Raw genomic sequence first — 13,548 nt, 5'->3', positions numbered from 1 at the left:
CGAGAGCGGAACGTCACCTGCAAACATCGTGAAAGTAACGAGGAGGATCAGTTAAAGTAGTTTTCAGACTTCCGGCCATGCACTCACACATAAAGCAGCTTCTGCGACTAACGCGCTGCGGCCACGCGCAGTGCAGGACATTCGGAGGAAAAGTCCGAATAGATCCTCAGCCCTTTGTCCAGCAGGCCTCCAGGAAATATGCCTCCAGGAAATATGCCTCGGACACGGCGTACACTCAGGCCTTCAGCGCCGCGAGGGACCGGCCAGACACTTTCTGGACTGAAGCTGGACTAAACATTGATTGGTTTGAGCCCTGGACAAACACGCTGTGCTCTGAAGACCCTGTGTTTCCAGGATGGTATGTAACTGCAGGGCAAACTCGCATCTAAACTCAAGGATACTTCACTCTGAGTAGAACAGATCTTAACACGTTTCCCTCGGTTGCACGTTTTGCCTTTAGAACCGCCCCGTGCACGAGGAGCAGGACAAACCCGCGTGTCCTCCACATCTGTGAGTGGCAGCTGTTTGTCTCATGGATCTGTCACTCATGCAGCGGAGAAACGTTCTCTTTAGGAACCTTAGAACAGACGTGACACTCACAAGGCTGAATAATGATAGGCCCTCTGTAGTGGCCCCCGCTCTGCCACCTTCACCCTCTAATAAGGAGATTATGGGTTAGATTCCTGGACCAGACCAACGTCACATGATCTCTCTGGGGACCGCGGTAAAGTGGTCAATCTTTTATCATTACCGTAATTAGCAGGAACCATGCGCAACAGCATTTCTCGTGCAGCCACATTACCGTCGCCTCCTAAAAGGCAGAGCACTCTCTGACCGGAGTCTGCATGTCCGTCCGTGTTACCATGGGTTTTTATGTATTTATTGTATTCATCATTTATTTATACAGTGAAAACCCGCTGAGAGAAACTATTTGTCGCGAGGACTCAGCTAAAAACAAAAGATTAAACAAACACAGGATATCCAAATAAAAGGCCAATAGAAAATTAAATAAAACAATCAACAAAATTAACAAACACACATGCAATATGGGAACAGTGGATTGTCCTTAACCAGTGCTTTAAAATGATTAAAAGTCTCTGTATTGACTTCCTCACACTGTGACAGGCTTGTGTTAGTTAAACTGGCTCTAGACTCTAAATGGCCCCTGTCCAGTCCAAAGTCACTGGGATAGGCTCCAGTGACCCGTGACCCCTAACAGTAGAAGATGAATAATACTATGCATATAGCCTGTGGGCTCTGTGATAATATAGTTTTGTCAGGTTTTCCGGTGGAAAGCTGAACATGTGCTACAATGCTGTGGACCGACATGTAGTGAGTGGACGTGGAGATCAGCCAGCCATCATTTATGACAGCCCTGTGACTGGAACCAAACAAATCATCACTTACAGAGAGCTACAAGACCAGGTAAAGGGGAGTATTTTCATGACGGGTACACATTGCGCTACTAAACTCTTGACTACTTTAACTCGTTTCAGGTCTCCATGCTCGCAGGAGTACTAGTGAAGCATGGAGTGCAGAAAGGAGATTTGGTGGTGATCTACATGCCCATGGTGCCCCAAGCTATGTTCACCATGCTGGCCTGTGCTCGGATTGGGGCCCCACACAGCCTCATCTTTGGTGGCTTCGCTTCCAGGGAGCTTGCTGTCCGAATTACTCATGCCAAGGTTAAAAACAGTGATCCATTTTGCATTTTTGTAGTTAAAGAGGGACAAATGGAGGGGACACATTGTCAAATAAGCTATTCTATTTTAGGCACAGTCTTTATTGAAACTACATCACAATGTGGCTGTATTGTTTGATGATTTTCAGCTTCAATCTTACTTTGTCTCCAGCCTAAGTTGATGGTGACTGCTTCCTTTGGCATTGAGCCAGGCAGACGTGTGCAGTACATTCCTCTGGTGGAGAAGGCCCTGGAGCTGAGCTCCCACAAGCCTTCCAAAGTCCTCATCTATAACAGACCAAATATGGTGAGCATTTCTTATGCTATCATAATAATTGCAATTATAAATCAGTGAAATGTATATAATATGCATATTGTAGTAAAAGAGGTGAATGTTTTTTTTTTGTCATTCAAGTTAGAATATTTTATTAAAAATGCATTTCACACACACTTGAAATTAAATATGTTGATCATGTTTTAGGAAAGGGTCTCTATGAGCCCGGAGATGTCTCTAGACTGGGATGAAGAGATGGCCAGAGCCCAGCCACATGACTGTGTTCCTGTCCCCTCCAGCCACCCCCTGTATGTGCTGTACACCTCTGGGACAACGGGGGCACCAAAGGTACTGGCCTCACAGAGTTCTAGTGCTATTCAAAGGAGCTACACACACAGAATGTTTTGACCTGGAAGCTGAATCACCCAGTAATAGACCTTCAGGTTGCCAGGTAACTCAGAAAAATAAGCAGATCTTCCACATAATCCTTCAGATTGTGACAGGAGTAAAATCCTATAGGCCTATCAGTTTTTTTTTGTCCCCTAGGGCATTGTGCGTGACACTGCGGGCTACGCTGTGATGCTGAAATGGACCATGTCAAATATTTATGCACTTCAACCTGGTGATGTAAGAATATCAAGCATCTATTTACATAGTCATGAAAGAAATACTGTTATGTTAATTCTAAATCTTGCAGGTTTGGTGGGCAGCGTCTGACCTGGGATGGGTGGTTGGTCATTCATACATTTGCTATGCTCCTTTACTCCATGGAAACACCACAATTCTTTACGAGGTACAAAATGACTTTCCATTGTTAAAATATTCTGCATTTTGCACAAATGTTTGAACTTTCTTACATCGTCCTCTGGAGATTTATGCTTTATAGTTTGTGATTTCTCTAAGTTTTTACGCTGCAAGTGAAGTGAAATCAACTGTGTCCTGCACTGTTACATTCACACATATTAACATCATATCCATAACATCAAGTAACTTGCTGTTGTGGGTTCTTAGGGCAAACCAGTGGGGACCCCAGACCCAGGGGCTTTCTTTCGTGTCCTTTCTGAGCATGGTGCCTCTTCCATGTTCACAGCACCTACTGCCATCCGGGCCATCCGGCAACAGGATCCTGAGGCTGCTGTGGGAAGGAAGTACCCTCTGTCAAGGTAAAGGTCATGTCTAATAAGACCAGAATGTACTTTGGAATGATTAACAATAATATTACCAATATTACATGCAAGACAGAAAGGGTTAAGGCCAACACACACCGGGGCACTTTGCTGCGCGGGAAAATAAGCACCTCTGTTATTTTCTATGAGCGTGCACACACCGGGGACACATGCACGCACCGGGGACCCGCATGCGTTTGACACATGCTCTTCTGCAGTGAGAATAGACAGACTGCTTTGTGACAGACAGAAGGAGCGCTGTAAAATTCGAGGACAGGGACAAGAGCTGCAGCAGAGGCAGGGAGAGCGCCGGGCTCCTATTGTCCTCTCTCCACACAGGGAAACTCCTGTCTCTCGCCAAACTCGCTATAACCTGCTCAAATCACCGCCTTTTCTCTCCTCAACCAGCCTCATGTCTCTCATTTAGTCAGTAATCTGCAGATGAAATTCCAATTTAAAGCCTTTTTAACAGTGTGTGCATTGCCTATAAGAGTCATCCTTTAGATGCAAACTAAAAAACTCACAAAAAATAATATAATCAGTACAATATGTACTTTGTAATTTTTTGTCCATGTGCGTAAGCAGTGTATTTTTGTCCTAGATAGAAGCAACCTGCTGTTGTTGAGTGAGTCACCATCTCCTACCTTCACTGAGCAGTGCATGCTCCCAGTTTGACCCACATGGTGATTCTCTGAACATATCTGAAAGTAGTGCAGGTTCTGTGCGCCTGTACTTTTCTTTAAAGACAGGTTACAGATCGATGAGAATTGGAGCATAGAACTATTGGATGTCATGTAAAGTGTGTAAAGATGGAATGTAGCATGATTACTTATGTAATGGGTTACCTATGGTCCTGTCTGGGAATCAAAAAATATATTCTGGCTTTTACTTTTCTGCTTTGTCTGTATTTGTTTCTAAAATATTGTGGTGTGGAGTTGTACATCAAAAACCACCACAAAGACAACAATTGCTGACTTTTTAAAATAATTGTTTAATTGTTTTATAGAGTGTAGAAAAAGATTCCGTTGTAGTCACAATGAAACACTCCTGAACAAAGGATACAGCGACATGTTTATAGAGTGAGTTACATGCGTGCGGATGAATTCATTAATATAGCATCATATTTTGTGCACTGACTAGAAGAAACTCCACTACTGAGTTATTGTATAAAGGCTGAATATCTGCCAATTATAGCGAGTCTATAACGTTTTGCCTGTGGGATCATGTCTGTGAACTTTTAATCACATTTTAACACTTTAATTGTCAGAACCTGTGTGCTTTGATGTGACAGTGTTAATTAAAAGTTTGTTGGTGAAGTAGAAAATCCTGCAGAATACAAAATGGTTCCAGATGGACTTTTATGGAACAGAACTTGAAAGATAATTGACACTGAGGAGGAGTGAGGAGTGGAGACTCTTGAGACCTCGCTGCTTTCAGTTGAATCCTTATCAAAATGCCAGAGGTCACTGACTGTTGCTGTTGAGAAAGTGAAAGATTCATACTGACATCTACAGTCAGCGTTTTTAGTACATTTGCCACAGATGCTCCCTGAAAATGGCTTTTATAGTTTTTATTTGTATTTTTTTTCCTATTTTATAATAGATATAGAATAAATATATTATTGTATTGTATATCATTAATAAGTCAAACATTTCAACATTTCTTCAGATAACGTGGCAGCATTTTAATTACACCATTACTCTCCAAGAAGATACATTTATACCTTTTCTATTTTTCATTTTGACATGTTCACAACATGCAATTGATGCTTATTGAGCTTTTCTCAGTTATATCCTCTTGTTTGTGCAATTTTGTTTTTATTGTGTGTCTGTGTGAATCTTCACAACATTTACAACTCCATAAGGATCTGTTATGGAGTCCGTTCTTAGAGTTATTGTTGCATGTGACCAATGAACACAATGCAGCCTTATGCCTAACAACATTTCCTTAGCCAGATATAAGTTAAGCTCTTTGCCAATTCCCTATCACACAGAAGTACTTAAGTTTGTTTGTGTGGTATTTATTAGAGGTATTTACCCCATTGTTACACACATCAAGTTTATATTATATTAAGTGAACTTGGTGCATGTGGAGAGAGATGTATTTTTGATTGAAGACTTCCTCCACTAAAGTGAGTCATAAAGTTATGATAATTATCATAATGTGTCTCTAACCAAAAGTTTAACTTTATGGTTATTATAAAATGTTCTTAGTCATAGTTGTCATTTACATCTGAGCTGCCAAGGAAAAGGTCAGTAATCTGAACCTATCCAAATACTGAAGGCTCTTATGTGTTACAAATAGAGATGCTTCTCACTTTCAGCATATTGGAGTGCACAGTAGAAGGAAGTGTTTTCTGTCTGAGATGACTGAAATTCTGGTCACTCCAAATAGAGAAAATGGAGAGTTGATTTGATGATACCACTCTCTGTCCTTGCTTCTTGGCGTATGAAGGAAAGAAGCATTTGTCTGTCGTTCTGAAGTACTGGATGGAGTGTCTTATTTGAAGGCACAACTGCAGGGATAGTAAATTGTTCTCAATCAAAGAGAAGAGCTTGGCGACCTCAAGTATGTCATCTATTTTAGTTCAGAGAAGATTCAAAGCGAAGCACCAATAGTCATTTGAGAAAAAAGTGATATAACCAAAGTGCTTTTGTCACGCTATGGAAGACATTATGTATCCTATTGTATTTCAATATAGCCAATGTTATAGACTGGTAATTATTCTATTACTGAGACATTATGTTGACATGTTGTCTGTATTGGCAAAATGACATAAAAACATAAATCTTTTTTTTCCTCTCATTAAATGTAATTTTGCCTTATTAAAACAAATAAAAAGGGTCTTCAATATTAATCTCCCAAACTTAAAATTACGTACCTCTAATCACTGCCGTTTATCACTCAACCCTGCTCCAAACCAGATGCTTTTGCAGACAGAAGCTTGGCTGTGGACCGATTAAACTCGATTAAAGTGGATACATTTCATAGCCACAGTCCTGTCACTCGCTGGAGCTGTACCACACTTTGTACTCGTGTGTCTGCTGTTGGCCTCGCTGTAGGTTGATTGACATGTCTCTAATGTTGCGTGTCCTTGCAGGTTGAAGACATTGTTCCTGGCAGGAGAACGTTGTGATGTTGAAACTCTGGAATGGGCCAAGAAAAGATTTGGTGTCCCAATCTTGGACCACTGGTGGCAGACAGGTAATGTAAAAAAAAAATCAAGCACCCTATGATGTATTGATTTGTCTCTCAGGTCAAGTTATTCAATTATTTAAATGGGAAATATCATATATAAATAAACATGGGTTGCTTCACTCACGCTTGTTTCAGTAATTCGTGTTCCCCCTGTTTCAGTTTTCCAAATAATATGGTACGCAACAGGTAGAATCCAGAAGTATTTTGTGCAATTTTAAAGCAAAACAGCAACTTTTAGCTATAGAGCTCCCCCTGCTGCTCTCGTGTGAAAATACACTGTCAGAAAACACATTTTGAAATAAGGCACTATAATCAAATACACACATATTGAACGTGGCCAATATAAAATAAGAGTGAGGGTTTCCAGAATTATTGCCTTTGGTTCAATGTCGGCAAATGGCTGGTTTTCCGCCGAGGGGAGCTGACGGACACTTAAAAATACAGGGACTTACAAAAATGTTTGAGCACATTTTTAGAGACTGCAAAGTCCTTTCTCCAAGCAGAATATGAAAGCTTAAGTTGCCTCTCATTGTTTTAGCTGATTTGTTTCTCTGTTGCAGTGAGCTCATCGTGGAGCTTTCAGATAACTCCAGTTCAGTATTGACAGTTACTTGAGTCCTTTTTATTGGATGGACTTTAAAAAAATAAATCTTTATGGAAGGATTACCATGAAGCCAAACATTTGTGTTCTCAGCTCAATGAACATGACTGATATGTTTTACTGCCTTAAATAAGATTATTCAACCATATAGGTAAGTTTATTCGATCCAATGCAGTGAAGAAAGCTGTAAAGAACGGTACATAGGTGAGACGCAACAGCCTCTACACAAGAGGCTCTATCAGCACAGAAGAAATACAAGTTCAGGACCTCAGAGCGCCGTGCATCTCCATCTTGAAGCCTCTAATCACTCGTTTGAAGACGGTGATGTGAAGGTTTTAAGCAGGGAGAAAAGATGGTTTGAAAGAGGAGTCAAGGAAGCTATTTTTGTTAAAAAAGAAAGACCTTCTTTAAACATAAATGGAGGGCTAAGATTCAATCTTCCTGGTATCTATAATGGTATACTGAACCCCTGGAAAGGTAGAGGACCAGGACCAGGCCATTTAGATGCTAATCAGGTACTCAGGGTGGTTGAGCCAGGGTCTCACAAAGACAAAGAGGATTCTAATAGCCCATTAAAATTCTGAATAGGCTTGCTCGGTAGATACAAGGGGGGAGTTTCTGTTGAAACAAACAACTCTTTCTACTTCAGGAAGGCTCCGCCCAATGGGCGGGTCTTACCACAGAAGAGTATAAATATCGGAGTTCTCGACCTAAATTCTTTTATTGACAATGACTCTTGGATGAGAGTCGAAACGTCTATTTTTTCAAACTGAGTCCAGATGACTACAACTGAAGCTTTTTCTACAACCATATAGGTAGAATATTTTCCAAAAAGTGGTTAAAAATGTCTTGCTATAAATGACGGTTTGGACATTATGTTTCATTATTTAGCCAGGCATTGTTCCCTCTTGTGTCTTTGAAAGAAAGGAGTCCGTTGACAAAGTGTTACTTGTTTTGTCTCTCTCATGAATTAAACCTGTCACTTTTAGCCAGGTGATTTATTGGGTCTGCAGTAAAAAAATACCTCTGGCATCTGCTGATTTTGTCTGTGGATGTGTAAATCCTTTCGGATTACCAACCTCTCACTAAACTCAATAACTGACAGCTGGCACAGCAGTCCAAATGTGCTCTTGAGTTTGTCATGGTTCAGCAGACCACTTCCCTTTTAAAGTCTCTTTGTGTCCAGGAATGTCAAATGGATACAGGACCGATTTTCTCTCTGATAAGAGATGCTTTACTGAAGTGTTATTCTCTGCTCAGAAAGGAGAAGCCAGCTTATAGCATTTTAGATTTAATGAGCAATCTGTAATTCTGTAACTCGGATAACCAGCTCTTGGATGTATAAGGTTTGTTCTATTAGAAATAGTGGGCTTTTACATAGAGGCTGCAACTTTTCCACTGCTAAATGCAGCAGAATTAACTTATGGATTCATGAGCATCACGATTACTGCCTTTGTCCCTCAATACTGAGAAAAGGTTCTGGATGTACTTGGGTCATATTCTTCTTTTTCTTGTCTTTGAGTCTCAGTATTGGCTTCATCCTTTCCTATCAACCCCAAAAGGACATTTCGGTCTTTCTTTTGTCACTCAAACCATGTGGTCCTGTTGTGTGTTCTAGACTTTGTGTGAACTGTGTTGCCAGCTCACATATGTTCATTAGAGACAGATCCCTCACGTTGCTGATAATAATCCGAGCACTATTTTAAGCCCAGAGTGCCATTGGTGGAGGAGGATGGTGATGAAGGGCGATGATGTCACTGATGTTGCCTGGTAACAGATGTGTATTTGAGCTGGTGGCGTGAGTCGACAGACAGTTCAGTTTCTCAGTATCAGAGGTGTACAGAGAACAAATGCTTTTACTCACAGTGTGCCATCATTTACATTAAGTCTTAAAGGACTATTCTCTCTTACCTCCAAAGCAAATATGGGATAAAGAACATCAGCAGGTCATGTTTAGGTCTTCACATGCACGCATGGCAAACCTATTCCTTTTTACTTTATTAATGCATTCCCTACCATGTTATTGCAGTGCTGTGCACAGAATACATATATTTGTTACATGATTGACAGAAAAGAAGAGAACACTTATGTACCCAGTCCCTAATGCACAACATTAAAAGAAAAACATATATTTTAACTAATCTGAGCCAAAACCTTACCACCTCACCAATAGTATTATTTAAAATAACAATAATAACAAACTTCTCTTAGACTTGAAAGTTAAGCCTTGATGAAGGAGCCAGACTTTTTTTTTTTTTTTTAAAGGTTTAAAGATGAAGTGTAACTATAACACATGGGGAAAGTGTATGTTCCATGTGTGATAAACCTGTGGATAAAAACCCGTTGTATGGTAGATGATAATAAAGGGTTGAATAGGGTCATTAACATTTTAATACTATATTGTGATTTGCTAGATTACAATTATGTTTATGTAAATTGGCTAATTATAAGGGAAATGACTTTATTCATCAGTGGTTCACACACTACTTGGCCTTCTTTTTTGTTTCAGTTGTCATGCTCCAATAATCCTAGTTTGTGCTTGTGTTTATAGCAGCAAGCCCAGACTCAAACAGAAAACGGGTTTAAGCACTTCAGCAACTGTGCTTGGTTAGATGCATGTGCCAGGATTTCATTGATCACAAATTCAATCCTTTATTTTTTAAATGTAATTTTCTTGGCAGTTAATGCTACTTCAAATACACTAGGATACACTGTTGGATCATCTACTATTTGTTGAGGTCTATTACCGGTATTCAACTTGATCTCAGCAAATGCAGCCCTACATAAACACAGACCCTTTACTCTACTTCCATACACAATATAAGTGTCATAAATGGACATGACAAGAGTCCCACTTTGACCTTGGGCAGGGTCCAGGGCCTTGACAGTTCCTGATTAGATCTAATGTTACATGTTTTGTAAATGTGTAAACATGGTATATATCATAAGGCATTTAACATATTCACTGTACACTTCTTAAAGTGGATAATGGCATCTTCACATTTCCACTGTAGTACTTTTGTTTGTAGGAGTTGCTCTGTTAAGGAAAGGGGGCTTAAATAGGATGGCAGGATGAGGCAGAACCTCGAGGAGCTGTCATAATTTTACATATTTACTTTAATTTACTTTTACCACAAGTTCCAACCAATGTATTTTTTAATAGTTATGACCCATGATCCACCCTGATAATAACAAAAAGTGTTTGTCTATTAATTATATTCTTGTATGTTCTATAAGCTTTTGCTGCAAATATTGTAACAGCTTTTGTTTGTATCTTTTGAAGAAACTGGCTCCCCCATCACATCTACATGTGCAGGACTGGGTCACTCACTCACCACGCCTTCAGGCCAAGCAGGGAAACCTGTGCCAGGATATGATGGCAAGTCACTGTCGATGTTTCTGTTTATGTCCAATGTATTGATGCACTCACTTCAGGTTAGAGCTGTGACTGTTGAATCATTTCCCTGAAAATAATCAAGTTTTCATTTTCCCAGTCAGAGTCATAAATGATGATATGGAAGAGGTGAAGCCAAGAACCCTTGGAAATATTGTTGTGAGGTAACCTCATACACATGCATAAGTGTTATCCCAATACGAATAGGATTCTCTAATGGTCTCCTTGCTGCTGACTTTGTGCCAAAGTGGGGCTTTCCATTGAATCCACTTGGACATGGTATCCAGGAATAACAGGAAGTTGCTATAAACAGACAGCGACAGCTGTTGCAGTATTCTACTGTTGGTCACTTCTGTGATAATGTAGCAGATTAAACATTTACAAAAGAAAATTTAAAAAAGCTTTTCTGTAGCAGACATGCTACTAAATGATACTGTGCTGCTATTGTTGCTGTATTGTACCTGTGTCTATGTAACTCATTATAATTCTTCTTTGTTATTTAGTTTAAATTACATTAGCTGAAAGTTTATCATACATATTTCCAGGCTCCCTTTACCTCCAGGAGCAGCTCTGTCACTATGGCAGAACCAGGACCTGTTCAAAGAGCTCTACTTTACCAAGTTCACTGTGAGTAGTTGTAAATAATTGGACTTTTAAAATGAAATCAGTAATATTGTAATAGGGTTCTCTTGTGTTCATAACTTGATTATACACATCAACACCTTGAGCTCATAAATAGTTTATTTATATTTCTTTCATCACTTTTGATTTCCTGACAGGGTTATTATGACACAATGGATGCTGGATTCGCGGACGAGGAGGGATTCATTTACATCATGTCCCGGTCTGATGATGTCATCAATGTGGCAGGACACAGACTTTCTGCTGGAGCACTGGAGGAGGTACACAAAATATCATTCATATCACTACATGCGCAAGACACTTTCTATTCAAGTATGTGCAACCCTGGTTTTGTAGGCGATCCTGCAGCATCCAGTAGTAGGAGACTGTGCTGTAGTGGCTCTGGAGGATGCTCTGAAAGGTCATGTGCCCTTGGCTCTGTGTGTGCTCAAGAAAGGTGAGTCATACACCGTTTTCATAGGTTATGGTTAGATATTTTACAATGACAAAGCATAACAATTGTTTTCATTTGGTTTATCTTTAAGGAGTTCTCAAAAATAAACAAGAGATTGTTAAAGAGATAGTGGTCCATGTCAGAGACACAATTGGACCAGTTGCTGCTTTCAAGAAGGTCTTTTTTGTTCAAGCCCTTCCCAAAACTCGCTCTGGCAAGATTCCACGCTCTGCTTTGGCAAACCTGGTCAGCGGCAAACCATACAAGGTGAAATATATATATATATATATATATATATATATATATATATATATATATATATATATATATAAAAATTTATTTACATTTCTAAATTATGAACTGAAGGACTCCAAATTTGCTGATTAGTGATCTTTTTTTCCTCAACAGATCACTCCAACCATAGAAGATCCTGAAGTCTTTAAAGCAATTGAAAATGAGATTGAAAAAGCCCCATTAGAGGCATAGACCTGTCAGTAAAACAACACAGTATGAGAGTAACAGCTTTTGAATAATGTATGCTGTTTTTCAGTATGGACAATATTTAACATTGCAGCTTTTTTATTTTTTTAAACCAGATTCAGACTTTGCTGACAGCTGCAGTTTTATAGTATTTTAAATATAAGTGCCAACAACAGTCAAGTTAGAACCAGAAACACGAGATACATACACTTTTTTAATGTCAATGAAATTGTTTTCCCCGCACCACTTAAGACAAAAGTACAAGAAGTTATAAATAAAAAATGAACACAAAATAATGACTCATTGTTCGTGCAAATTGTCAAAAGAAAAGCGTAAACCCATTTACATCAGCAGTCAGAAATAACTCAAAGACAGATGACAGGGCCACAGCAAGAACCCTTGGGACAGAAACAAAAAGTCAACAGTTACACATATGTAAGCCACAGCAAGCAACAAGTTTCAAATGTCACCTCACTTTACCATGGTCATATACACTCTATGCACACTATGAGCTAAAGCGTCTGTCTTTCAGTTATTCCCTCTGATGTGCACGTGGTGGAGGGCTCAGGGAGAAGGCCAGCTCGGCTGAGAGTTTGTCCTTATGTTTTACTCCTGACAGAAAATACAGTACAGTGACAGTTCTACAAACGACACACTGCTTTGGGCTCTGAGAGGATGTGTTGTGCAACTTCAGATCACAGCAGTGTCTTTTGTTTTGTCCTTGGCTACTAAAGAGTCCGTTATGCTGATACGTGTGTATCAAAGTGCTTGTTATCTCTTCCTCCTTTTTATGATGGGCCTCCTCATATGAAAATGTTTGAAGGGTTCATACATTTGTGCACCACTAGAGGGCAGGTTTTCACACAACATCCAGAGTCTTTACTCTCTCTGGCACAGCACAGATTCATTATAGTAATTATTATAACACAATGAAAAAATAAAACAATATGTACAAATTGTTCTAAGGAAATGATTTCATATGTATACAGTTTAAAGAGCAGCATATATTTATCTATGATCTACTAAATGAGGTGGCAGGAACATTTTTTGCACAAACTCTGGATACTTTTTACACATAAATGTTTATATATATTTATATTTATAAAATGGCATATTTATAACAATTTACAGATAACCTACACATCTCTGCAGGAGAAATGCACAGTACATTATGCATGGACATGATTCTGTACACAGAAGGTAAAAACTGTGAAGAGGGCAGCCTGCAGGAGAGTTAGCACCGATGTGAGGTGCTCACATTTCAGGGAGGAGAGCACGAAGGAGAGCAGGACTTCTTGGCAGTGCGTGTCTTCAAAATGTTTTTCTGCAGTTCAGGGCCCATTCAGAACTGCAACTAGAACAATAACGAATCAATCATCATATACATTAAATGCATACTTTTCAATATCTTATGTGTTTTTCACAGTTAGTAGTCAGTCTGGTGATTAAAAAAGGAGCAGTAAAAAAGCTCACAAGCCTTACTTCCTTCTGTTCAGTTTTTACACATTCATCAAGATAAGTTAAATGTTTTTTATTTCATCATTATAACGCGGTCAAAGTTGTTTTGATTATTCCCAATAAGAACACAATGTGCCTCATCTGTCTTGCCATTCATTGTACTAAAACATTGCAATCAAAACATTCTTATTTCTTTAATTCACTAGCAAGGACCACGCCAC

At 39.4% G+C, this 13,548-nt stretch overlaps 2 protein-coding genes across 10 annotated transcripts in view; one reads left to right on the top strand and one right to left on the bottom strand.

Moving 5' to 3' along the window:
• On the top strand, window positions 1–12,839 carry acss3 (acyl-CoA synthetase short chain family member 3). Of its 2 annotated transcripts, none has more exons than XM_072455196.1 (16): window positions 1–358; window positions 1,281–1,425; window positions 1,497–1,685; window positions 1,854–1,988; window positions 2,163–2,303; window positions 2,502–2,582; window positions 2,653–2,748; window positions 2,967–3,118; window positions 6,222–6,325; window positions 10,204–10,299; window positions 10,415–10,478; window positions 10,860–10,941; window positions 11,094–11,216; window positions 11,293–11,392; window positions 11,481–11,656; window positions 11,798–12,839. In XM_072455196.1, the coding sequence occupies exons 1-16, from the start codon at window positions 78–80 to the stop codon at window positions 11,873–11,875; spliced, it is 2,043 nt and encodes a 680-aa protein (XP_072311297.1). In that variant the 5' UTR covers window positions 1–77; the 3' UTR covers window positions 11,876–12,839. The 2 variants fall into 2 exon arrangements, with proteins under 2 accessions (XP_072311297.1, XP_072311296.1); XM_072455195.1 differs by having other exon boundaries at window positions 10,204–10,303; window positions 10,419–10,478.
• Window positions 12,064–13,548, bottom strand: part of ppfia2 (PTPRF interacting protein alpha 2) — a 76,453-nt gene continuing 74,968 nt past the window's right edge. For 6 of the 8 annotated variants that reach the window (XM_072455186.1, XM_072455187.1, XM_072455189.1 and 3 more), the window contains one exon: window positions 12,064–13,223. Coding sequence is in view for 4 of the 8 variants with exons in the window: in XM_072455187.1 (XP_072311288.1) it covers window positions 13,212–13,223 (12 nt within the window). In the remaining 4 variants the exon portion in view is untranslated. The remainder of the gene's footprint in view (window positions 13,224–13,548) is intronic. The other 2 variants (XM_072455188.1, XM_072455191.1) reach the window with 1 other exon arrangement.

The sequence above is a fragment of the Eucyclogobius newberryi genome, unplaced genomic scaffold (genome assembly GCF_026437365.1).
Source record: "Eucyclogobius newberryi isolate DKJ021-1_F unplaced genomic scaffold, fEucNew1.0.hap1 SCAF_2, whole genome shotgun sequence".
NCBI lineage: Eukaryota > Metazoa > Chordata > Actinopteri > Gobiiformes > Gobiidae > Eucyclogobius > Eucyclogobius newberryi.
The sequence above is the reverse complement of the archived record's forward strand: the minus strand, read 5'-3'. Positions and strand labels throughout refer to the sequence as shown.